Source organism: Lissotriton helveticus, chromosome 11 (genome assembly GCF_964261635.1).
Source record: "Lissotriton helveticus chromosome 11, aLisHel1.1, whole genome shotgun sequence".
NCBI lineage: Eukaryota > Metazoa > Chordata > Amphibia > Caudata > Salamandridae > Lissotriton > Lissotriton helveticus.
In genome coordinates this window covers 708,429,183-708,453,147 of record NC_136072.1, presented here as the reverse complement: position 1 = coordinate 708,453,147, position 23,965 = coordinate 708,429,183, and the positions used below count along the sequence as shown (strand labels likewise).

General features: G+C 47.2%; 1 protein-coding gene across 6 annotated transcripts in view; it reads left to right on the top strand.

Moving 5' to 3' along the window:
• Nucleotides 1-23,505, top strand: part of LOC144791799 (guanylate-binding protein 1-like) — a 164,897-nt gene extending 141,392 nt beyond the window's left edge. For all 6 annotated transcript variants that reach the window (XM_078666569.1, XM_078666571.1, XM_078666570.1 and 3 more), the window contains one exon: nt 22,900-23,505. In XM_078666569.1, the coding sequence (XP_078522695.1) occupies nt 22,900-23,034 (135 nt within the window). In that variant the 3' untranslated portion in view covers nt 23,035-23,505. The remainder of the gene's footprint in view (nt 1-22,899) is intronic.
• The last annotated feature ends 460 nt before the right edge of the window (nt 23,506-23,965 follow it).

Sequence of the window (23,965 nt, the reverse complement as noted above, 5' to 3'; positions counted from 1 at the left end):
AAGCTGATGACGAGCTGGGCTCGTCATGAGGTAGCCTCCTGCTACGCTGATGACGAGCCCAGCTCGTCACGTAACATGCGCTTTCGCAAAACTCCGCGTACGGGCGGAAATCCTTCCGCACGCATGCGGTTAAAGTAAAACACACTGTTGTGAGAGCGGTCTGCGCACACGCACGCTCGTGAGCCGGCTGCCTCTGTGCGACCCAAGGTTGGGAAACATTTGAGAAATGCGCCCAGGGGCGAATTTCTTCGAAAAGAATTATTAATCTACAAGTAGGCGCAGGCTTCACGGGAGCCAGAGAAAAGTGAAAAAATCCAAATATTTGTGGCAGAGGCCGACGGAGGACAAACGGGTGAGAGGTCAGACTCCCAAAGAAAAGATCCGTCTGGGGTTGAGTCAATAGGCATTTCAAGTAGATTTGTTAATATTGTCCAGTTTTCTCTCTTCTGTAGCGGCAGCTGTGGTATGAAGGCTACTGTTCCCTGCCTATCTCTGGATGGCGGGCACCCCGGATGGACTGTGAAGGGCAGGGCATGCATGTCGCACTCGCCTACCCCCATCCGGGCAGTCCTTTGAAGCCTCTACTCTTGGCGGCAGGGTGTCACATTTCACACAGAGTGCGGGCAGGGCAGGGCCGTGAGTGATAACGAGCTCCCCAGCTTTAATCACTGAAGTGTAGAGAATGGCAATTTCTTAAATGTATACTGCAGAGCACAGGAGTCGATCCATCAGGAAATGCTGGCGGGGGGAACGGCCGGGATTCCACATGACATCTACGGTGCCCTGTGCGTGCCATTCTTTGTATAACACAGTTCGCAGTTCTCTGACGATGCCAGTTGTAAGCAGCTTTACTCTCAAGTTGAGCCTCAGCAGATAAGTGCAGCACATGGACCTTAAGCCTCCGCTAGCTCCTTCCCTGCCCCTCAGAGCTCCCAACAGCTAGTGCCCGAGGCAGCATCTGTGCCCCGAACTCTCTAGGTGACTCGTGTGCACCTGTGTGTGTGCCCCGGTGTGTTCCTGTACCCCAGAGAGCTCCTGGAGTTTCAGAAACACCTCTAAACTGCAGCAACCAATATGCCACGCAGAGCCCCTTGGTTTTCTAATGTTGAACCTGTGCCTCAGACAGACTCTACAGTCAATGCCCCACACAGCTCCTAGAATGCAGTGCCAGATAAAGCTCCTATGGTGCTGTTCGCCCCAGAGCTTGACTGCCGCTCACCGAAGAACTCAGAACACACGCACACGCACACACCTCTCTGCAGCGGGGTTATTCGCCCTCTGAGCTAGCTCACAAGGATCACGAGAGCCCTGAAAACCGTCTGATCCTCTGCAGGGAGTGGCGCCCGGGGAGCACAGCCGGAGCTGGCTGGCAAGTGGCAGCACTGGCCACGTCACGGCCGCTCCCCGCAGACGTCACACGCGGATGCTGCAGGGGGCTGATGACAGAGTGCGTGCCACTGTGGGTGTCGCATGGCCTTCATAGAACAGCAATTGTATCTAAGCCCCGTCCTTTTCAGACTGGGAGGCGTGTTTTTGACTGAGGACGTCATGGAGAGAAAGAAAGTAAAAGAACACGCCCCTCAATCCGAAAAAGACGGGGCTTCGAGGCAAATAAGAACATCACAGAGACCTCTTCTCCAATGGCTGGCCGCCATTTAGGAGGCCAGCCAATGGAGAAGAGGGGCGGGCATTAACCTCGCTACTCTGAGACATGAAGTCTCGCTGGCGAAACTGCGCATGTGCAGCCTACCAGTCCCAACCTAAAAAGGTCAGTGTAAAATGCCTTTTGCGCTGGAAAACTAATATCTTTGCAAGAGATTTGTGTGACTTTGCATGATTTTGACATTCCGATACCAATTATGAAAGGATTCTGGAAGATTTATTTTACTGCAACTATGGCTTAGAAAAGATTCCCATTTGCCTCGAATATTAACCTTGTTACAATTAGCGCTTATACTACATTGAGGCCACTGGCAATGCAGACCGGCTAGATTGTAACAAATGGCCTAACAACAAGCGTTTATTACTAGGTAACAGAAGTGGGGAGAAGAGTTAGCCGAACGGCTAAGGCGCTCGACCTCGGACCGGGGGATCTGGGTTTGAGTCTCGGTAACGACGCAACAACCTCCTGTGATTCTGGGCAAATCACTTAATCTCCCCGTGCCTAAAAATGAAAGTGTGTGTCCTCATGTGAAAACGTAACTTGTGCTATGTAAAGCACTCTGATACCTGATTCGGTTCAGGTCTAGTTTGCGCTATATAAAACTCTAAAAAAAAAAAAAAAAGTGCTTGCATGGCATTTTAAAGGTGACAAAATTCCTTTCACACAAACTGGCTGTAGTTCTAAACATTGTTTTGTGGAGTTATAAAAAAACTATTCTTTAATAACCTTTGACTTTAATAAAGAAATTATTGAGATCATTACATAAATTCATAATGACTTATGGAAAAAGTATACGTGTTCTCTTACAGGACTGCTGTAGTTATACATTAATAACGCTAACTAGAGATTCACCGTTCATAATCCTTGAACTTGATGTTAGCATATTCATAACTTTCTCATGCTCAAGGGATAGCCATTTTCACTTTCTGAATGTTTCTGAAACATTTTATCCTTAAACCACTTTGATTGCAAGAGATCCTGGGGCCGCTTTTTCAATATCTGGACTCCAATGAACTCCTGGATGACTCTCAAATGGGCTTCCACGCTAACCGCTGATTGGCACCGGTATTATTAACAGATGTGGATTACCTTTTATCTAGAGGTAGATAATGGTGTTTGCAATGCATTAATTCTACTCGGCATTTGACGCTGCAGACCACCAACCTTTGGCAATTTCCATTCAAGACATTGTGCCTTATTGGTTTATCTATTTTTTTATCAGACCGGCACAATGGATATCCTTTGTGCAATGCCCTTCTTCCTCGGTTAGATGTGTCTAGGGTGTCCCCCAGGCTCATCCTTGTCTCCATACCTTTTCAACATGTATGTGATTCCTTGAGCTATGCTGGTTCAATCCTTTGGTGTTAAAATATACACCTATGCTGATGATACACAACTTCTGTTGAGACTAAGTAATGCTCCCTAAGATAATATAGTTTTATGAAATTGTCTTGTTGCAGCTCAGTAATGGATGAAGACTCATTGGTTTAGGTTTAACACAGAAAATACTGATTGTTGAGGTTAATGTCAGTTCATTGAGCAATTTCTCCTTTGATTTTGGATCTTGTCCTCCAATGTCAAGTAAGTTAAAAAGTCTAAAAAGACTTGGAGTAAAATTAGATGCTTCACTCCAGACAGTCTGCCTAATCTCGGCAGTACTGTCATTCTGCTCTTGCCATATTAGATGCCTACTTACTGTGCTTTCATTACTTCTAGATTGTAAACCGACAAAATAGGAACCTGCCTGGATTATTGCAGCAGTCTGAATTATTTAGGGATAAACAAGTGCATTCCTGCCAAACTCCAGCCAAAGCAAAACCAGGTAGCCAGATTAGTGACAGGTGCAGCACGAAATTGTTAAGTGTCCCCATCTAGCATCAGCATCACTGTCTCCCTATTCATAGTAGGGTGATTGTTAAAACCCCTATTTCTATCAGACTTCCTAATACATTCCTGCTAGACATCTATAGTTTTCTGTTTCTATTTTCTCATTGTTCCCCAGTTCCGTCGCAACCCTTTGTTGGTTCTGCCATCTATGTTTTAGCCAATCACTCTTGGGGCCTTCTTCCTCGAAAGAATCATAGAATGCTCAAGAAGGCTACTGAATCTGAAAGAGACACGTTAGTGATAGATTCCTTACCTTAGAATATCGTTAGCGTCGGTATGACGTCGTCGGAGTACTAAGATGCCGCCCTCGCGCGCTGACGTCAGTTCTTCTTTTTTCCGCGCCAGCTAGCGCAGATCCGGAGAAGCTCTACCCCTTAGTCACTTTTTGACTAAACTTTTTGATCTTTTTGATCATCTCTTTCTCGAGTCTCTCGACTCCTACGGTGTCGGTAGGGATGCCCGGTTTCAAACCTTGCTCCAGGTGCGACCGAGTGATGTCGGTTACCGACCCCCATCGCTGGTGCCTTCAGGGTCTAGGCCTCGACCACGACGACCGCACCTGCCCCGACTGCCGGGCCCTGACGTCGAAGGCTAGGCAGGAGCGGTCCCACAAGCGACTGGAGCTCCGGCAGTCGGCCCGCGCCGTTCCAGATCCCGGTCCCACAGGAGGTCGAAGGACCGGTCGCGGGGTCGGAGTCCTCGTAGCTCCGGGAGTCGGCATTGGTCGTCGGGATCTTCCACAGGTAAGAGGCATGAGAGGTTGGAGCGACGTCATCGTTCCTCCGACCCACCCCGCCGCCGCCGGGGGTTTGGGTGACACCACCCACGCGGCTCCGACGGAGTCACAGGCGCCGCATCCTGCCCCACACCTGCCGGTCCCTGGACACGATGCAACACCGGAGGAGGTCGAGCGGTACCTCATGGCCATGAGGTCCCTCCCTCCTCAGCCGGGTTCCGTGGTGCCTTCGGGCCCAAGGGTCCCGGCTGGAGGGCCTGGCGGGTCGGGTGCTTCGGCTCCGACGCCGCCGGGTGCCTCGACCCCAGCGCCGCCGGCGACTTCGGCCCCGGCGCCGCAGGCCCTCACTGGATCCACTTCCAGATCCGGGTCGTCGCCGGTCGACCTCACGACCTCGCCGGCGCCGGCCCAGCGGGTGTCACCCCCCGGTGCCATCTGTCGGCACCGTCCCCAATCCTCCCCTCGATTCGGTTCCGGCGCCGCTTGGCATCGCTCTCGACGTCGTTTGGAGATTTCTATTTCCAGAAACCGGCCCCATCCGTTGACCCTGAACTTCAGGAGATGGGTGATGAGGGTGATTGGGAGGGGTCTATGGACCCTCTGGCACAGGAGTGCCAGTCTCAACAGGACTGGACATATGAGCTTGGGGAGGCCAGTGGTATTGACACTTCGCCAGACACTGGATTTGTCTCCCCTCCCACCGTGGCTACGGAGGAGGGGGTTGCCTACAGTGTGGTGTTGACGCGGGCAGCCAAGGCCTTGGGCCTGACGCTCCCTGTCGCGGCCGTGAGGACTAACCTCCTCACTGAGGTCCTTAAACCGCAGGCATGCTCCACTGAGCCTCTGCTGCCGTTTAATGAGGCCCTGTGTGACGTTCTTGTGGACCAAGCCCGCTACAGGTCAGCCTGTGGATAGGAACGTGGCCAGACACTACTGCCCGGCCCCGGGCGACCCTTGCTTTTTGTCCACCCATCCCACCCTGAGAGCCTGGTCATCCAGGCCTCCACTTCCCAGACCGCATTCCCGACGGCTCCACCCGATCGGGAATCCAAGAGGTACGAGCAATTCGGAAAGAAAGTGTTCTCGTCCCTGAGTTTGGGACTGCGGTCTGTCAATACCGCTTGCCTCTTGGGCCGCTACACCCACACCCTGTGGGACACGGTCGCAGACGTTCTGCCACAATGCCCGGAGGAGGTCCGGGCTAAACTTGCCCAAGCCCTTGCGGAGGATAGAGATGCAGCGCGCTACTCCATCCGGTGTGGGCTGGATACCACGGACTCACTGGGCAGAGCGATGGCAACGACGGTGGCAGTTCGACGCCACACCTGGTTGAGGTCCGCCAACTTTTTGGCCGATGTCCAGGCCACCCTTCTGGACATGCCGTTAGATGGCCGTCGCCTATTTGGCGACAAGGCAGACCATGCGCTTGAGCGTTTTAAGGACTCCAGGGTTACGGCCAAGTCCTTGGGCCTCTCGGTCCCACGCCAGCAAACGGGTGCCTTTCGCTCCTTTCGTGGCCAAGTAAGGGGCGCTCCCACACGTGCTGCCAGCCACGCACCGCAGACTACTACACAGCGCGGTGGCGCTCGGGGACAACGGCGAGCCAGTCCACACCTTCCCCTGCAGCACCCGCCTCAAAACCCTCCTAGTCCGTGCTTTCAGGCCCATGTGACGCCAGTGGGAGGCAGGGTCCGCAATCACCTCTTCCACTGGCACACTGTCACGTCGGACAGGTGGGTGCTGCAAATCGTCCCAAGGGGCTACTTCCTCCCCTTCGAGGCGACCCCTCCAGCTATGCCACTGCAGTACCACCGCGTGTCGGGGGATCACTTGCAACTTCTGCAAGAGGAAGTGTTGGCCGTCTTGGCCAAGGGGGCCATCCAGCGCGTTCCTGGGCCAGAAGTAGGGTGTGGTTGTTACTCCCACTACTTTCTGGTACCCAAGAAGGGCAAAGGGGGCCTACGCCCTATCTTGGACCTACGGAACGTCAACGGCTTCCTCCAGAAGGAGAAATTCAAGATGCTGACATTGGCTCAGGTCTTAGCTGCCCTAGACCCTGGAGACTGGATGGTAGCGTTGGACTTGCAGGACGCTTATTTTCACATCCCCGTCCTGCCGGCCCACCGGCGTTACCTGCGGTTCACGGTAGGCCACAAGCACTTTCAGTTTACCATGCTCCCCTTCGGCCTTACCAGCGCCCCACGGGTGTTCACGAAAGAGATGGCGGTGGTCGCAGCTCATCTGCGCAGGTTAGGGGTTTCAGTCTTCCCCTACCTCGACCACTGGTTGTTGAAGGCGGGCTCACCCCAGACAGTCGTCAGCCACCTCCAGACTACGGCCGACCTCCTGCACCTGCTGGGGTTTTCCATCAATGTGCCAAAGTCACACCTGTGTCCCTCTCAGAAGCTCCTCTTCATCGGAGCGGTTCTAGACTCGGCGCAGTTTCGGGTTTATCCTCCCGAACAGCGGGTTCTGGATATTCAGGCTCTGATTCCAATCTTTCAGCCTTTATCCCGAGTCTCGGTCAGGTTGACGCTGCGGCTTTTGGGGCTGATGGCCTCCTGCATCCTTCTGGTGCATCACGCCCGGTGGCGGATGCGGGCTCTGCAGTGGGACCTGAAGTTTCAGTGGGCCCAGCATCAGGGCAACTTGTCCGATCATGTCTTGATCTCGGATGGCACTGCAAGACAGTTGCAGTGGTGTCTCACGGACCGCGATTGGGTCAGTGGCAGATAACTCTCCCTACCCCAACCAGAGCACGTAGTTGTGACGGACGCGTCCCTCCAGGGGTGGGGGGGCCACATGGGAGAGGCGGAGATCAGAGGCCTCTGGTCTCCGCGGAGTCCCAGCTCCACATCAACCTTCTGGAGCTGCGGGCGATCCGACTTGCACTGAAGGCATTCCTCCCCTCTGTCCGGTGGAGTGTAGTGCAGGTGTTCACGGACAACACCACCGCCATGTGGTACTGCAACAAACAGGGCGGGGTGGGGTCGTGGACCCTATGCCAGTAGGCTCTGCGCCTCTGTCAGTGGCTGGAACATCAGGGCGTGACCCTGGTGGTTCAACACCTGGCAGGTTCTCTGAACGCCAGGGCGGACAAACTCAGCCGTCGGTGCATGATGAATCACGAATGGCGTCTGAACTCGGACGTGGCGCAAGGCCTCTTTCAGCAGTGAGGAGAGCCTTGGTTAGATCTATTCGCCACAGAAGAGAACGCGCAATGTCATCAGTTCTGCGCGTTGGAATTTCCAAGGCGGCACTCGCTCGGCGACGCTTTTCGTCGCGAGTGGAGTTGCGGTCTATTGTACGCCTTTCCGCCTATACCACTTCTGCCCAGAGTGCTGAAGAAGATCAGGCTCGACCGGGCCCAGGTTAATTTTTTGGCTCCGGACTGGGCACGAAGATATTGGTATCCAGAGCTACTCAGCATGTCTGTCGATCCCCCGATTCGTCTGCCTCTTCAGGAGGACCTTCTGTCGCAGCAGCAGGGGACGGTCCTCCACCCGATTCTGTCCAGTTTCCACCTACAAGCTTGGAGATTGAGCGGCGACAGTTGAGGCCATTTGACTTGCCTCCTGAAGTCTGTAATGTCATTCTGGCAGCCAGGCGTCCCTCCACAAAGTCGGTATACGCTTGCAGGTGGAACAGATTTGTGGCATGGTGCACAGCAAAGGCTGTGGATCCTCTCTCTGCACCCCTTTCTGAGGTTCTCCTCTTCCTTCTTTCTCTTGCCCAGCAGCGCTCTGCTCTGGGCACTATCAAGGGCTACCTTTCTTCCCTGTCCGCCTTCTTAAGGCTACCTGATCAGCCATCTTTGTTCAAGTCCCCAATTGTAAATAGGTTTTTGAAGGGCATCACACACATATTCCCTCCTGTTCCATTCGTGATGCCTCAGTGGGACTTGAACCTTGTACTTACCTTTCTGATGTGTGCTCCCTTCGAGCCACTTCATAACTGTCCTCTCTGTCTTCTTACTCTAAAGACTGCTTTCCTGGTTGCCATCACCTCTGCCAGGAGAGTGAGTGAGCTCCAGGCTCTTTCTTCCAAACCTCCTTTCCTTTCTGTCGATCCGTACAAGGTTGTGTTGCGGACAAGACCCTCTTTCCTGCCCAAGGTAGTCACAGCCTTCCACATGGGGCAGTCCATCACCTTGCCCACCTTCTTTCCGCCTCCGCACCCCTCTAAAGAGGAAGAGCGGCTCCATCGTCTGGACCCAAAACGCGCGCTGTCATTCTATCTGGACCGCACACACCAGTTCCGGGTGGATGACCAACTCTTTGTTGGTTACGTGGGCGCTAAGAAGGGACGGGCGGTGCACAAGCGGACCATCTCTCCGTGGATCATCTTGTACATCCAGGCGTGTTACTCCTTGGCTAAGAAGGAACCCCCAGTTGGGCTGAGGGCTCATTCCACTCGGGCCACAGCGACTACGACTGCCTTAGGCCGAGGAGTGCCCTTGCAGGACATTTGTCAGGCAGCTACATGGGCCTCGCTGCACACGTTTGCGAGACACTACTGCCTGGACAGCCAAGTCCGGAGGGATGGCTTCTTTGGTGGTCCCGTCCTCCAGGACTTTCTGGTGTGATTATTGGTTCGCAGACCCACCACTGGGGTTGGTATTGCTGGGGTATCTATTCTAAGGTAAGGAATCTATCACTAACGTGTCTCTTTCAGATGCACAAGTTACTACTTGTGTAACGATATATCTGTAAGATACATTAGTTAGTGATAGATTCCTTACCGACCCACCCATCCTCCCCGTTCTGCGAACCGATATCTAGGGTTAAAGTCATCCCCTTTCAGGGCCCTAGTTTCATGGCACCAGTGTTGGTTCTATCATGGCTCTGCGTATCTGGCGCGGAAAAGCTGTGTATCAGAACTGACGTCAGCGCGTGAGGGCGGCGTCTAAGTACTCTGACGATGTCATACCGGCGCTGACGACGGACGCGGAGCCGCGGACGACGCCTGCCGGCGCGCAGGGGTATGGCTATGCAAAAACGTATGGATCCAGTCTGACGCCTGGGGATATTCTAAGGTAAGGAATCTATCACTAACTAATGTCTCTTACAGATACATCGTTACACAAGTAGTAACTTGTGCAACATGACTATTTGCTTAAATTTCTACCTATGGTGCTATTTGCTGTTCTTGACTTTGCCCTATTTCTAGCACAGAGATCTATGGGTGGTAGAGCGCTTTACAAACTCTAATCTAAAACTAAGCTATTATTTATAGAGTGCCAATGAACAGCAGAGACCATTATAGGCAGAGAAAGAATTACAATTTGCAAAGGAGAAACAATGCCTGTTATAGTGTTCCTAATAATGGAACATCCTAGGATTTCTGGAGGAAAAACTATATCTGGAGAAGAATTCACTGGTTGGATTTTCTCTACCATACCATGTCCCCACTGACTAGTGAAATATATGAAAACACTTTTGCTAAGCATGTAACTTTTTTTCTCAAGAGATCATAATGTTACTCCTATGACATCTGCCTTACAAATCCCTTTGCACCACAACTAACATAAAAAAATTGTTGCCAAAGACAGGCTGCAATTAAGATGTCTCTAGCTTACTTTTTGATTGTCTGAGGAAAGTTTGATTCCCCCCAGTATCGACTGAGCCACTCTTCACTTCATATGCATGTGGAAGGGGCCAAGTTTCTGCATAGGAAGGATCTTGTCAGGAGAAAGATTCCACAGAGGGCAGAAAAAATGATAATGGTAATATTAATATTTCTTGATGGTAGTTGATAGTTAATGTAGCAGTTGAATAAGAACGCAATAAAACCACCCTGAATCAGGGTTGAGAAAGAGCCAAGCATATGGTCTTCCAGACGACAAAATCGAAAAGGACTTCTGCAAAAATAGATAAGAGATAAGCGATAAAAAGAAAGGCATCTGAATGTGCAGTATGTGCAATAGAATAAAGGGTAAACTAATGTGCTATGACACATCCTTCTCTGACACAGGCCATTTACATCCCTGGATAACAGTTGGCATCATCTTTGATTGGCAATTTCACAGAGCAAACGCAGAGAAGCAAGCAGCTTAGATTGATCTTCTCCAGGAAATGCAATGCCATTTTTGTAGTATTTTTACTTCATGCAATACCACAGGTGTGGTGTACTTGATTAGATGCCCTTGTCAAATGGAATACGTGGGCATGACCACAAGAGCAGAGAAAACAATAATAGGTGAACATAAAAGTAACATCAAATGCAAAAGAAGTACTACAAAAATGGCATCGCATTTCCTGGAGAAGAACCACAACTCCAATGACATTTACTGGACTGTGATCGAGCAAGTACCAAATATTTTCTCACAAAGGGGAATGGATCCCCTGGGGACTCTTTCGCATTTACAAGTGGTTTACCACCTACTTGAAGTAGGTGGTAAACTGCAAGTGTTTTGCTGCCGCAAATGAGGTCGCAAAACAATAGTACATGGCTTGGTTACTCGCTATTAGGAAGGGACGCCTCTTCCTAATAGCGAGAGTCGCAAATGCTATATTGCGAGTCGGTAACTTGCAAAATAGCATTTGTACATGCCATCACCCTTTTTTGCAGGCGCAAACGGGAGGATCTCCCGTTTGTGGGCGCAAAAAAAGGATCGTACTTCTGGCCCTTGGTTTCTTTAATGTCGCATTGACTTCTACATTTTTCCTGCAAAACAGAAAGGTGGCGATAGTTATGGAGGTGTTGATGATAGCAGTGAACACAGGGAAGATGATAGTTCTTCCAAGGTTGTATATGACGTGGGGGCATGAATCTGAGGGGGCTCCTGAGTAGCTGGTATTCACTAGGGTGGTGGTTTCTTCTTTTGAGAGGGGCTTCCTCTTGCTTAGCTGCTATTTGGCAATGAAAGAAATCCAACTGGTTCGGAGATTCATATCGGTATGCTGTGGGTTAAATATGTTGTAGATCGTGGCAATTTTCCGTTCAAAAAAGTTAGAGAGGCTGTTGAAGAGTGCTTGGGATGGGATGATGTCGTTGTTGGTGGCTGCAGGATTGGAGAACTCCTTGACGATGGGAAAGAGTTCTTTGCCATTGTTGGAGCTGACTTCCAGTCTGAGAGTTAAAGCCTTTTTATTTGCATCTCATAGTTGTTGTTGGTGGAGGTTGTGGGTGACTTTGTATGTGGAACTTGCGCTGGTGTTTCTGTCGAGTCCCTATTTTTTCTCAAATTGTTTACTGTGGCGGTTGGACTCCCTGAAGTTGTTGTGTACCAGCTGGGTCATTTGATGTTTTTGTAGTTCTTGTTTCTGGTGGGAGCGGTGTGGTTGGTGAAGTCAGTGAGTGATTTATTGAGGAGCTTGGAGCTGACATCAAGGGTCTTGGTGTGGTTGGGTGGGCATTCCTGTAGAGTCTTGGTCCAGTGTGTTTTCTTAAAGTATTGTGCCCCAGTGTCTTGAAGGCACTTTGTTTTTTTCTGGTGGGGTGGCTTGGTGGGCTGGTATCTTGAAATGTTGGGATGTAGTCGTCGGACCATGTGGGTGGGGTTGTGTGGGTGGTTGTGATCCTGTTGGAAGAGAAAATAGGGTAGAGGGTGTGGCCTCCTGTCTGTGCAAGTCCTTGGATGAGCTGGGTGAGTCCAAGGTTGCTGAGGCTGTTGAGGAGGGCTGTGGAGTTAGGGTCTGTGGTGTCTTCCAGATGAAAATTGAGGTCTCCAAGGAGGATTTAGTTAGTTGATCTGATGGAGCGGTGAGTGATGAGGTCTGCAATGTGGTTGCTGAATTCTGCTCCAGGTCCTGGGGTACCACAGGCGAGGGTTCCTGTAAGGGTGGCATTGTAGTCATTTCATATTTTGAAGTGGAGGTGTTTAATGAGGTTGGTGTCCGAGTACGTAGAGGGGGTGCAGTCAATCTTGTTTTTGTAGATGATCACGTGTCCTCCGCAGGGTTAATGAGTTCGATTCTGTTATATGATTTTGTAGGCAGGCAGGATGGCTGTGGCGATGTCCAATTTGGGGAGGAGTGAGCCATGTTTCGGTCAGGAAGAGAAGGTCAGGTGTGAGGCTGCTGGGGAGATCTCAGATTTCAATGGATGTTTTTCAAGAGAGATCGGATGTTGAGGAGCATGGTAGACAGTTGGTGCGGGTTGGTGGTGTGCATCTGTTGTTTGGAGGTGTGAGGTGTCGCAGGTGAAGTCGCAATGGGTGCAGGAGAAAAGTCGTACTGTGATCCAGGGGGATGCACGGCATCAGCATGTTTACCGGTGTGCATTGTTGAGGTTTCGGAGGAAGGCAGAGGAGCAATGGCAGCGTTCGTTGTCTACTATGGTGGCTGTGGTGTTGCATTGGATGGGGGCCAGGGTTACTGCCGCTGGGAGCAGTCCAGGGGCGGACGAGCGCTGATGGGCTTGCCTTTGGTGCGTCAGCAAGTGTCAAGCTAAGTGCCCAGGTGCACACTGATGCGGTCATGCTGTGGCGTGCATTAAGTAGGTCTTGGGGTGGGCGAAGCTTCTGTTGGCAGCCTTGTACAGATATTTCAACCACTAGTAAAAAACAAAGTAGCACATGAATTTTGTAGAAGTAGAAAAGTGTTGCACGTCCTCTGCGCTATGTTCCTCTGGATTTTGCATTGTAAGATGAGTATGATTGCCTTGATGTTACCAGACTTTACTATATAGGCATGTATCTAAGGTAATGAGGGTCCTGAGGAACCAACTTATCCAATAGATCCCTAAAATATCCTAATCAACAAAGACGGGTATTTTAGCAGTTTGCTGAGACACCTCCTAACTGGTTGTGTAGCCATCAAACGCAGAAACAAAGTAATCATAAAAGGAGATTGGGGTAGCTGATACTAAAATGTGAATTGTAAATTATAGATTGGTTCACAACATTGATTAACCACTAAAAATAACAGCTTTAACAGGTGTTGCATTTAGGTGTGAAAATATATTTTTCTGGTATGCGAACAATTGGTTAAAGACCACAATTCTGCTGTACTAGTTAGACAGACTATCCTATGCATTTGTATCTATTATGTTGTTGTTTAAATTCTATCACAGACTGAAGGCCCCACTTTTGACATCATGGTGGGCTAGTCAGAGCTCAGTCAGCATACCTTTTTCAATGCTATACTGTCACAAAATCCATTATTGGAAGCCAAAGTCTGAAAATGTTTTGTTTGATTCCAGGAAAATGCAGCTTATATGCATTGACTCTGTGGAGCGCTCCAGTACTTGTATTCCAGAATTGGGAACCTAACCCAACTATGGAGGGAAGCTACTTCAGTCTTCAAGATTTCTCTCAACAAATACAAGTCCCAAAAAGTGTTACAGATTCAAAACTCTAATGTTCTTTTTATATAAACAAAAATAGCTCTTAAGACATCAAGAGTGTGGGAAGCTTTTTCCCTCGTTAAAACCAGATTTGGAAAATAAGGAAAGGTTATTTCCTAAGCCACATTCTGTTATTAGAATCTATGCTTAAATGTTGGACCTAACCCAATAACTACTTTGTCAACAAAGATTGTAAGGTTTGGTGGAACACAAAGAAAGGATCCTAATCCATACAGATTGTTGGTAGAGGTTATGGCTGTATTAGAACATTGGAATGTTGGTAGCTCCGTTGAAAACAATGGGGTGCTCCGGGCTTATAATGGCTGGTATAAGCCTGGAGCTCCAACATTCCAATGTTTCTTTGTTCACAGCTCTGGCTGTGAACAAAAGCTTCAGAGAGCCTAAGGGGATTCCAATCCCCTCATGCTCCCATAAGGCTTTGTTCTTTTTTGTTACAACATTCTGCCCTCTAGAGACAGAATGTTCTAATAGCCTTATAGCCCTTCGTAGATGGGCTATACCAGCTATTAAAGTCCCTCTCCCTTGTTAAAGGCTTTCGCATTTGGCTCGGGCCTTTAACACTGGAGAGGGCCTTTAATAGCCGGTATAGCCCTCTACGGCGGGCTATAAGGCTATAATAAAGAGCACCTTCAGAGTGAGGACTGTTCGATTCTTGCTCCAACATTTTAAAGGGAGAGGCTTGTAAGCCATGACTGAGAAAATGAAGATCCCAGACCTGACCTTTGGTTTCGAAATGAGCATAAGCAACCCACGTCTATTAAAAAGGCTTTAAACATAAGTCTCAAAATGTCTCAAAAGAACCCCAAGATTCTTTAAAATCTTTCATGGCAGCTCGTTGCACCTTCAGGATAGAGACTGCTGACCTTGTTTTTGAAAACATGTTGACTAAATCCACAAATTAAAGATTTGTTGACTTCGTGAGGATAAAACCACCTTAAGTTGACACAAATTTTGAAAGATAAATCAATGGTGACCCCATGGCTTTAGAATGGAACCTCTGGAGACCTGACCTTTCAAAAGCCCAGCTGTAAATCAAAGCCTCTTGAGAGAGTAGATTGGAAGGATAGGGAAGATCAGAGGGGAAATCAGGTTTACTTTAGAGTGAAGGTACCTAAGCCTTAATTGGCCAAAAGAGTGATGAGGAGAATCTCAGCTTTTAGTTGGCAGATTCAAAGAAGTAGGACATGACCAGGATCCTGATTTCGGAAACTGGGAATAAAACAGAAGAAGCAACTATAATGGGAAGCAAAAAGGTCCAGTGCAGGACAACCACTCTTCACTTACACTTTTGGGAAGAGATGGGGCAAACAAATGTCCAGAGATGAGAGAAACTTCATGTTGAGGGCAACTGCATGATATTGTCCCAATATCTTATATGGATGGCTGAGAGAAACTTGACAGAGCCTTCTGAAAAAAGACCTGTCTTGAAGGTAAGAGATAAGAGAACCCTGGACTTGGTCCCTCTTAGGTAGCCGATATAGGCTTTGGTTGTTACATGGCCATCTGAATCAGAACAGCAGAGTTCAAAAGATGGGCTTGAAAGACCTGAAGAGTCCACCACACTGTTACCAGTTCGCTCCAAACGGAGGTATGAGCTTCTTCCTGTTTCTTCCAAAGTACGCGAGTAGAACAAGTCCCACAAACAGCCCCAACCTTTTGGTTCTGGCATCTGTTGGGATTGTGATTGAAGTGTGAGCACACAATAGAATTTCCTGATAAAGACAGGAGGGACTCATCCACCATTTTAGTTCATTTACAATTGGTCGAAAAAACATAATGAAGTCCTTCAGACTGCCATGAAGAGGTGACCATTACCTGAGTATGTAACAAACAAGAATCCCCTGGTGCAGGTGTGTCCACGGAACCAAAGGAAGGGCTGTTGCCATGTCCCCCTGCAACTGTATTCACAACAGTACTAGAGATTCTATGTAGGGAACAGTCTTTGTTAGTTGAGACTTCAGTTTGATGCACCTGTCGACCGTTGCCACATCTTTTCTGAATCTACTGCCAATGTACTCTTGCAATGGCAAATATGTGACTGTTACCAGTTGAGAAGAAATCAATGATTCAGCAATAGGGTTCAAACACGGGTCTTGTTCTGTACAGTCTGTCCCGTGTTGCAGCATGAACTAACCAATCAGCCAGATATGGATGGACCATTTTTCCATTGTTGTATAAGATTGCCACCAAGCGTACCAGTACCTTTGAAAATACACTCAAGGAGGCTGAAAGTTAGTACTGCAGATTGAAACTGAGGGGTCAGAACTGTAAAAAACGGTACATCTGATCTTGAGTTCGAATCAAACTGTGGCAGTACATATATTGTAAATAAAGGGAGGCCTAGACATTTCGGGAGATGATTAGAATAATCTTTGTAGTGTGTCCATTTTGAAATGTGTATCTGGGATGTAATAGTTTAGGTGTTTTAAATTCTATGACCCTCCAAAACGTTCCTGAATTCCTTTGCACCAGAAAAACACCCTTATCTCTTCCCTGTCGCAGAATTGGAACCACCATTCTTTTGTGGAATAGCTCCAGAATTTGTGATTGAAGGGCTGACTGTTTTAACTAATCCCAAGGGGTTAATCCTACCTCGGAGTCCAGAGGAGTAAATCGTAATTTATTTGTGTATCCTTCTCGGGCAATGTTCAAGATCCACTGACCTGTGATAGAGTGAAGACAGCCTTTACAGACATGAGACATCCTTCCTCTCTCCCCCACACAAGTAGGGAAGAATCCTTCCAATTTCTCATTAATACCTGATATCACCACAGTACAGCTCCTGGGGCCAGAGCAGATGACTTCAGATGGTCGACGGAAACATGAAGACATTTGCCCTGTTTTATTGTAATAGCAAGATGACCTGAAATGTGTTACATATTCTAAATGGCTATGGTATTTTTCTGGAAATCATTGATCAGCGAATAAGGGGCATAAATCCCCACTCTTACAGCTAAATGCACTCCCGCACTCTAGACACTATGGCAACATTGTAATTAAAAAACAGAACGAGGTGGGGGGCCAACCCATCCATGCATCAAGCCAAACCGCTACCTGTTAAGCCCCAACAGTATTTCTGCCCTCCCGAGGGATGGGGGGGGGGTAGAAGAATTCACACAATACACCAAGGATGCATTTTTATTTAAAAACTAAGTGGTCGGTTAGGCCCATCATGGCATAGACCTCTAGTGCCCATAAGCCTTTGTGCCTCCCTGGGATACAGATTGACAGATGTACCCCCCAATCTATCTTTCTGGGTGACAGTGGGGCAGAAAGATCACCAAAAGCAGAAATAAATGTATTTTTGGAAAAACCATGGGACCTTATATTAGACCATACCCACCACTCCCAAAGGTCCAACAGTCTTGTCTGCACTCCTGGGGCCTAGAGCCACAATACGACCGCCAACGCCATGGCAGGCTAAAGTACGTTTGGATTTCTTTGGATGTAGGTTTGACATATGGGAAGGCAGAGATGGGGTTAAACCCCAATCTGCCACCACTGAGTTGCAGAAAGACTGGTGCCTGGGGGTGGGAAATGCAGTGCAGTGACACAATGGGCAAGCCCTAAACCCCATTCAGTTTTTCACTTTTTCTTCTGAAGGTCTGGTGGGCAAGTAGGTGGTCAACACCTCCCAGTCTGCCCCCACCCTCCCTAGGTGGCTGGAATCCTATCGCATAGCCAGGCAAAAAAGTGAGAAAAGGCACGGGTCGGGAACTGGACCATCTTGGCCCCACCCGAGCACCAGATAGTATTTCTACCCACAGTGGGAGACTGATTGAGAATTTTACTCCCTCTCTGCAAGTCTGTATATCAGAACTATGCCCAAAGAAATCTCATACATTCCACACTGTGCAGGAACTGGGGGTGTAAATCCAGGGGGACACTACATGTGCCCCCCCCAGGAGCACAGGGGTCCCTGTTGGGGCCCTTAGTTGCCTCTCTGCCAACCTTTTCAGTGCGGGCTCACCGCCGTGAAATGGGCATTGGATAGGTAACTTGAAATATGTTGGCACTGTGGCACTGGCTGCATATTGCTGCCCCTGTCAGCACGGCCTCTGCCGAATGGAATCCTTGATCCCGGATGAGCTGGCATTCTTGTGGCAATCTGACCGCCACTTTCAAAATACTGCAGGTAGGCCTGCAGTGTAGCGGTGGTCAGACCGCCACCACGAATACGGCAGTCCTGTGGACTGTCGTACTCGTTTTCAGGCCTATAATATTTGCTTATTGAGTTCTTGGGCCTTTCCTGTTGTGGACCATCGGCCCACCCTCACAAGTGGGATAATGTTTTTATCTGGGGAAGTGTGGGAAAACAGAATAGTAAACCAGTTGTTTCTATTGAATTTCTCTCCATTTTTGGATTCTAAACGTTAGCCAGACTGCAAGAAAGAGCACATTATGCAAAAAGCCCTCTGAAGTATGTGGTATTATGGGTAACCGCAAAGTCAGAGTTTTACAAATAACTACAATTCCTACACTCATTATATTGGGCATTTTTAAAAAATGCATAGGATTCCTTCAAACCCATTTCTGATTCACTAGATTTGACCATATGAATTGATGCATGACACATCATATTGAAAAATTACCATATGCTGGCTTTAGGTATTACATGTTTTTAGACAGCCAAGAATCTGATGTGAGAGTATATTACCTTTGCAAATCAGACATCTGGCTTAAAAATTACAGATGAAAATATTGCCACCAGTTTCTGTTTGTTCCCACTTATTTTTGCCACTTTTTAATTTCAACAATTACTTTCTTTAGAAAAACTTTGGACGATCTACACAAATGACCTCTTGCTAAATTCAGAATTGTGTCTACTTTTCAGAAATGTATAGCTTTCCAGTTTCACCCAAAGTAGAAACGACTAAAATAGGGAAAATTGACAACCACTCAAAAGATTGCAAAAGCTGTGGGTAAAATGCCTTTTTGTAACTGTTCTTGAAAGGCTGAAAAATGGCGATCTTAGCATAGCAAACCTTTTGTTCATGCCATTCTTGGAAAAAAACGCATACTCTTACGTAGCATATTTTTGCCAATTTTCCCAAAAATATTTTGGTATATTTTGCCTATATTCTCGTTTCCCTCTAGTGGAATCCACAAACCCTTAGTACCTTTAGATTCATTCTCAGTGCTTATGATTCCAATAGAGATTCCCCTGAGAAAGAACTAGGACGACAGGTAAGAAAATGTTTCTTCTCTCTCGGGGATTTCCATTGATAATCATAAGCACTGAACAGTCCCGCTCACTTGCGGGGACCCCGCTGGTGAGCACGACTATTCAGTGCTTATGATTTCAATGGACATTCCCCTGCGAGAGAGCTAGGATTACAGGTAAGAAACGTTTCCATCCACAACATGTTGGAAACAAGGACACAAGTTTGGCTATCTTTAAGTGCAAACTGCCCACACAGCAAACAAGCATTGGCATAGCCAATAGGTCTCGCCTTTGGGACCTTATCAGTGTTTAGCCATGCAACAGTTGTTGTTGCACCAAGGATATTGTGCTGCATAACGAAATACTTATAAGGTCCTAAAAGCGAGACCTATTGGCTATGCCAATGCTTGTTTGAAGATGATGCGAGCTTGAAGGCTCAGAACACTTTACAATAGAAAACGCCTTTTGTTAAACCTAAAAATACCTCCACTCCTGGCACTGACACATAAAGGAAGAAGTTTAGTGTAGATCGGGTCATCTCCGATACTTGAATAACATAAATGCTTTTAATCCCGTTCAGTCTGGAGAACAGCACAGGTTCAGCTGGGTGTAACTGACATGACACGGTTAACACCACCGTGACTTGTTTATCACGTTTTCTAGTGGATTATAAGTATACGCAGCACGTACAGTGAAGCAAAGCCTTCACGCTGGCACACCCGCAGGTTGAGACAGCTCAAAGGGCAAATCAAAGAGCAGAACTTGTGGCTTTAAAAGGTAACAAGGATGTTCAAACACTGCCCCTGGTGTAGATGTCAGCAGGAATCCATGGAATCGCTCTGCAGGAAGTAGCGTGAGAAAGGATTTCGGAGCTGGATTGATTGAAGTTTAGTACACACGAGGCCGTCTTGCTCATTATGAGCTGTTTCAGGATTTGGAAAGATGCTATGGGAGACATAAAAGGACGTAACGTGCGACACATGGGAATCCTTTACACTCACAGTGTTTCACGGCAAAAAAACCAAGAAAATGGCACGCGCAAAAGTGATCGCGAGCAAGACGTGCGGCCGTGACCGGGAGGTGTGTGCGTGCAAAAAGGGAAAAAAAAAACACGCAGGCTGATGAGTGTTGTGCAAGCACCATGACGAGAGAGGAAAGCCATATGGTGCCTCTGCTCGTCATTGTGCGCGTAACCGCATGCTCGAGGCCAGCCAAAAGCATGTGGTAGGACTTTTAAAAGCCCACACACTAAATGTCTCGCAGACCAGCGCATGCACTGGCTCAGCGAGACCTAAAAACAGGGATTGGCACTTAGCAGATGGGGAAGCCTGTGGAAGCCTCAGCTTTCATGGGGCTATTGTTTGCTGTTTCGGCAATTATTCAAGGTAGACAAATAGTCCCGTTAGTGATGGTAGGATGTGGGGTCAGAGGCTCCAGATAAAGTTGACAGTCCTACTGCCTATCTACCACAGAAGTTAATAAATATGAGAAAGAACTGTCCACTTGGAAACAATTTGGGGCCAGATGTACGACCATGTTTTGTGGTTGCAAATGGGAAATCAGCCTGTTTGCGACCGCAAAAAAGGGTGGTGGTATGTACAAGCGCTATTTTGCGAGTCGCTATTAGGAAGGGGTGTGCCAAGGGCGTCCTTTCCAGATAGCAAGTCAGAATGGCATGTGTCATTGTTTTGCAACCGCATTTGCGGTCGCAATACACTCACAGTTTACCACCTACTTCAAGAGGTGGTAAGCCACTCGCAAATTGGAAGGGGTCCCCATGGGATCACTTCTCCTTTGGGAATGGGTGCAAATATATTTTTTAAGAGCAGGCAGTGGTCCCAAGGACTACGGCCTGACCTTTAAAAATGAAAAGAAAACTTTTCATTTTTTAAATTTAAACACATCCTATTTTCCTTTAAGGAAAACGGTCTGCATTTGCAAAAAACATTGCTTTATTGAAAAAGCAAACACTGATATGGGGGTCTGCTGTCCCCAGCTGGCCACCATCCCTGTGTTTGTAAGCTATTCTCAATGGGTCGCAAATTGTGACCTGCCTCATGAATATTAATGAGGCAGGTCATTTGTGACTGCCATTAGGAAACATAGAGTATTAGACACTGTTGTACATGCCATTTTGCGAGTTGCAAAACGTCACAATTTGGGACTCGCAAAATGGAAGGGTTGTACATCTGGCCCTTGGTGATGTAAATTAAACCTTAGAAATGTTGGGGTCTCTTTCACAAAGTTATTTGTGCATGTGCAAATAGATTTATGACTACAAACCATCTTTTGCAGGTCTCAAATGTTGGCTCTCATAAATGTATTTACTCAGAGAGTTTCTGTGAGACTAAATATCCACCTCTGGGAGGGGAGATTGTGTTCTATGGCAGGAATGCCTTGAATATTTATGAAAATCCACAATATATACTTTTGTTTGCATTCACTCTTTTCTCAGCCCTCCATACCATAGAACTAGTCAGATTTACTCCATTTATGGGCAAAAGTAAATCGTTTCCGAGATTGGAAGTGAAAGGGAACTCCCCCAAATCGGTTTGAGATGGGGGTGTTGGTGCTAGCACCTTATGTTTTTGTTAATCACTGTAATGACTTTCCTAAATGTAACTGAAGATTTCTTAACGTAATCTGTGTCTGGGCATTAATGTTTTTGTAGCTAATTATTATGCCGTACCATAGTCTATTTACAAACCATTTACCAACTCTTTGAGTAAGGTTTGACTCCTTGGCTAAGCCATCACTGGAGGGTCCGAAGTAATAAGGAAATACTAGGTTATCGAATTTTGAGTGCAATAGTAGCGTAGGACACCATGGTGAATGCTCAGGAAGCTCTGGCTATACTAGTACCTAAACAAACATTCTCATTTGGCTATTTATATTTTTTCCATCAGAATAACAATCAGGGCAAAACTTTTTGGGAACATTGGCAGTGTTGGAAAATATGCCACCTTTCGGTTCTCAGGCACGGTGGTGTTGGGGTGCAAGTGTTCCGCACCAAAGTGTCATTCACCCTTGTAAACTTTTCACCAATGCCTGTGACAGATGGTGGCATTTTCAACACCAACCTTGGGCAATGGAAACGTACTCCCAATATAGCAGGTACATAGTCAATTCCTACATATGTACTGCCCCTAACAAACTGGGGATGTGAAGGTTCCCGACATATTAAGTGAACTTTATTTAACTTTTCGCAGAGGTCACTCACGCTCTGCCAAACAGGGTGGCAGAAAATAATCAATAAACTTACATGTGGATATGTGTAGAGTGTCATATGATATTTTTTGCCTTTGTTGAGTTTGGGGAGGGTCTATAACTTACAAGAGTCATGATGCCTGTGCCCTCCCTCCATATATGCCTTATGCCATGGTACATTTCCATGTGGATACGGTATTTAACCAAAACCAGAATGCAAGAGGTTAAATGTGCGCAGTATATCAAACTGAAAGACGTCATGGGTTTTCAAAGATTTGTTTCTCTCTTTAAAGTAATCGTTACATGCATTCTGTGCGGCGGTAAAACTTTTCTCTTGTCATTTTTACTTTACTGTGGTAAAAAAAAAAATAATTTGACTTTTGCACTGTAGCAATAAATATGTGAAGTACACTACAATTGTAAATTACACAATTCCACCACCATTAATACAAACCGCCATTACCCCCAGTACCAACACCATTACGTTTAGACCACCACCGTTACCCGAGCCATCATTGCCACCACTGCTATCAACATCATCATTACCAATACTAGAACATCACCATACTGCCATGACCCGCACTATCACCACCGCTTTCCTCTTATGTTTGTTTGTGTGCGCATAAGAGCATTGTGTGCCAGTGTTATATGTGTCTAAGAGAAAGGGTGTTGTGGGTATCTCTGAGAGAGTATTTCATATCAGCAATAAAAAAGGCATGGCCTGCTGACTTTGCAAATGCTTGTTTATTTGTTGCCATGAATGTTAAGGGAGGAACTTCTAAGTGAACATTGTTTTTATTTCTTAGGGAAAGCATGTGACCGTCCCAGTGGGTTTACATCTGCAACAGCCGAAAATATACCTTTGTTTCTGATCCATACTGAATCTGCTATAAATGTCAGCACTCACTCACAAGGGTCTCTTTTTGTCCACAGGAGCAACAGGCCCGTCTCCAACAAGAAGCTTTGAGGAGGCAACAGGAGCAGGAAGCAGAATTAGAGAGACTCTCGCGACAGGCAGCTTCTATAGTGAACGGCATCAGTAGTGCTGATGATTGCGTTATCCTGTAATTGAAACATGTCTACATATATGTGACGTTGTCTGGAGGAATAAGGCTTCTTCAACTTTAGAAACACCTAAATTCAAGTCTGCATTAGCACTGAAGCAATCCTTTTCTGGAGCAGCACCCAGTTTTTCGATCTCCCTACCTCTTGAACTAAGAAGCAGCCATAAAATCCTGTCTTTCAGGAAAGGCCTCAAGAATTACCTCTTCGAATCTTACCTCAACAAGCTTTTCAGATGCCCAACAAAGAACACCAACTTCAACACTCCCTTCATGTGTTTTCCAAGTCATTCGCAAAGAGACAGCATGACTTATGTTCAACCCCCTCCCCAACCCAGAAACATCCTCTCTCCCCCCTCTTGTTTCTTGATGTTCCTCATGGAAACTGTTTGGTTCTATGTAAGGTGCCTTAATACCTGTTCGGTGACAAGGTGCTATGTAAAAACTTCAAATAAATAAATAAATAAATAAAACATTCTATATAGCTATCTGGAGTTGGAGGATAGAAATCACAGAGTGCAACAGAACGTTCCATCTGCTTTTCACAGATACAAGCTGTTCTTCTTGATAGTTGCCATTGTTTAAAGATCTCTGTTTATAACAAGAAAATATGTCAACATTTATGGATACAGCTAAAATTGTGTTGTGTGGAAATACTCTAATACAGAGCATACGAGTTAGATAATAAGGCTGGCAAGCTGATCTGCTGGCTTTCTCAGAGACTTGGTGGCGATTCATGAAAAAGTCATGCAGTGCACCTCAGAAAGTAACCTTGCTGCGCTGCACTGCGTGACAGGGAAAGGGCAGGAATTTTCCATATTTAAGCCACTACGGTGCATTCCTGTCTAGCGCCAACACAGGCACCCTTGCACCAAGGTGCAAGGGTGCCTGAGTTGCATGCAGGTTTGCTTTTGTGTAAGTAGGTACACACCTTCCTG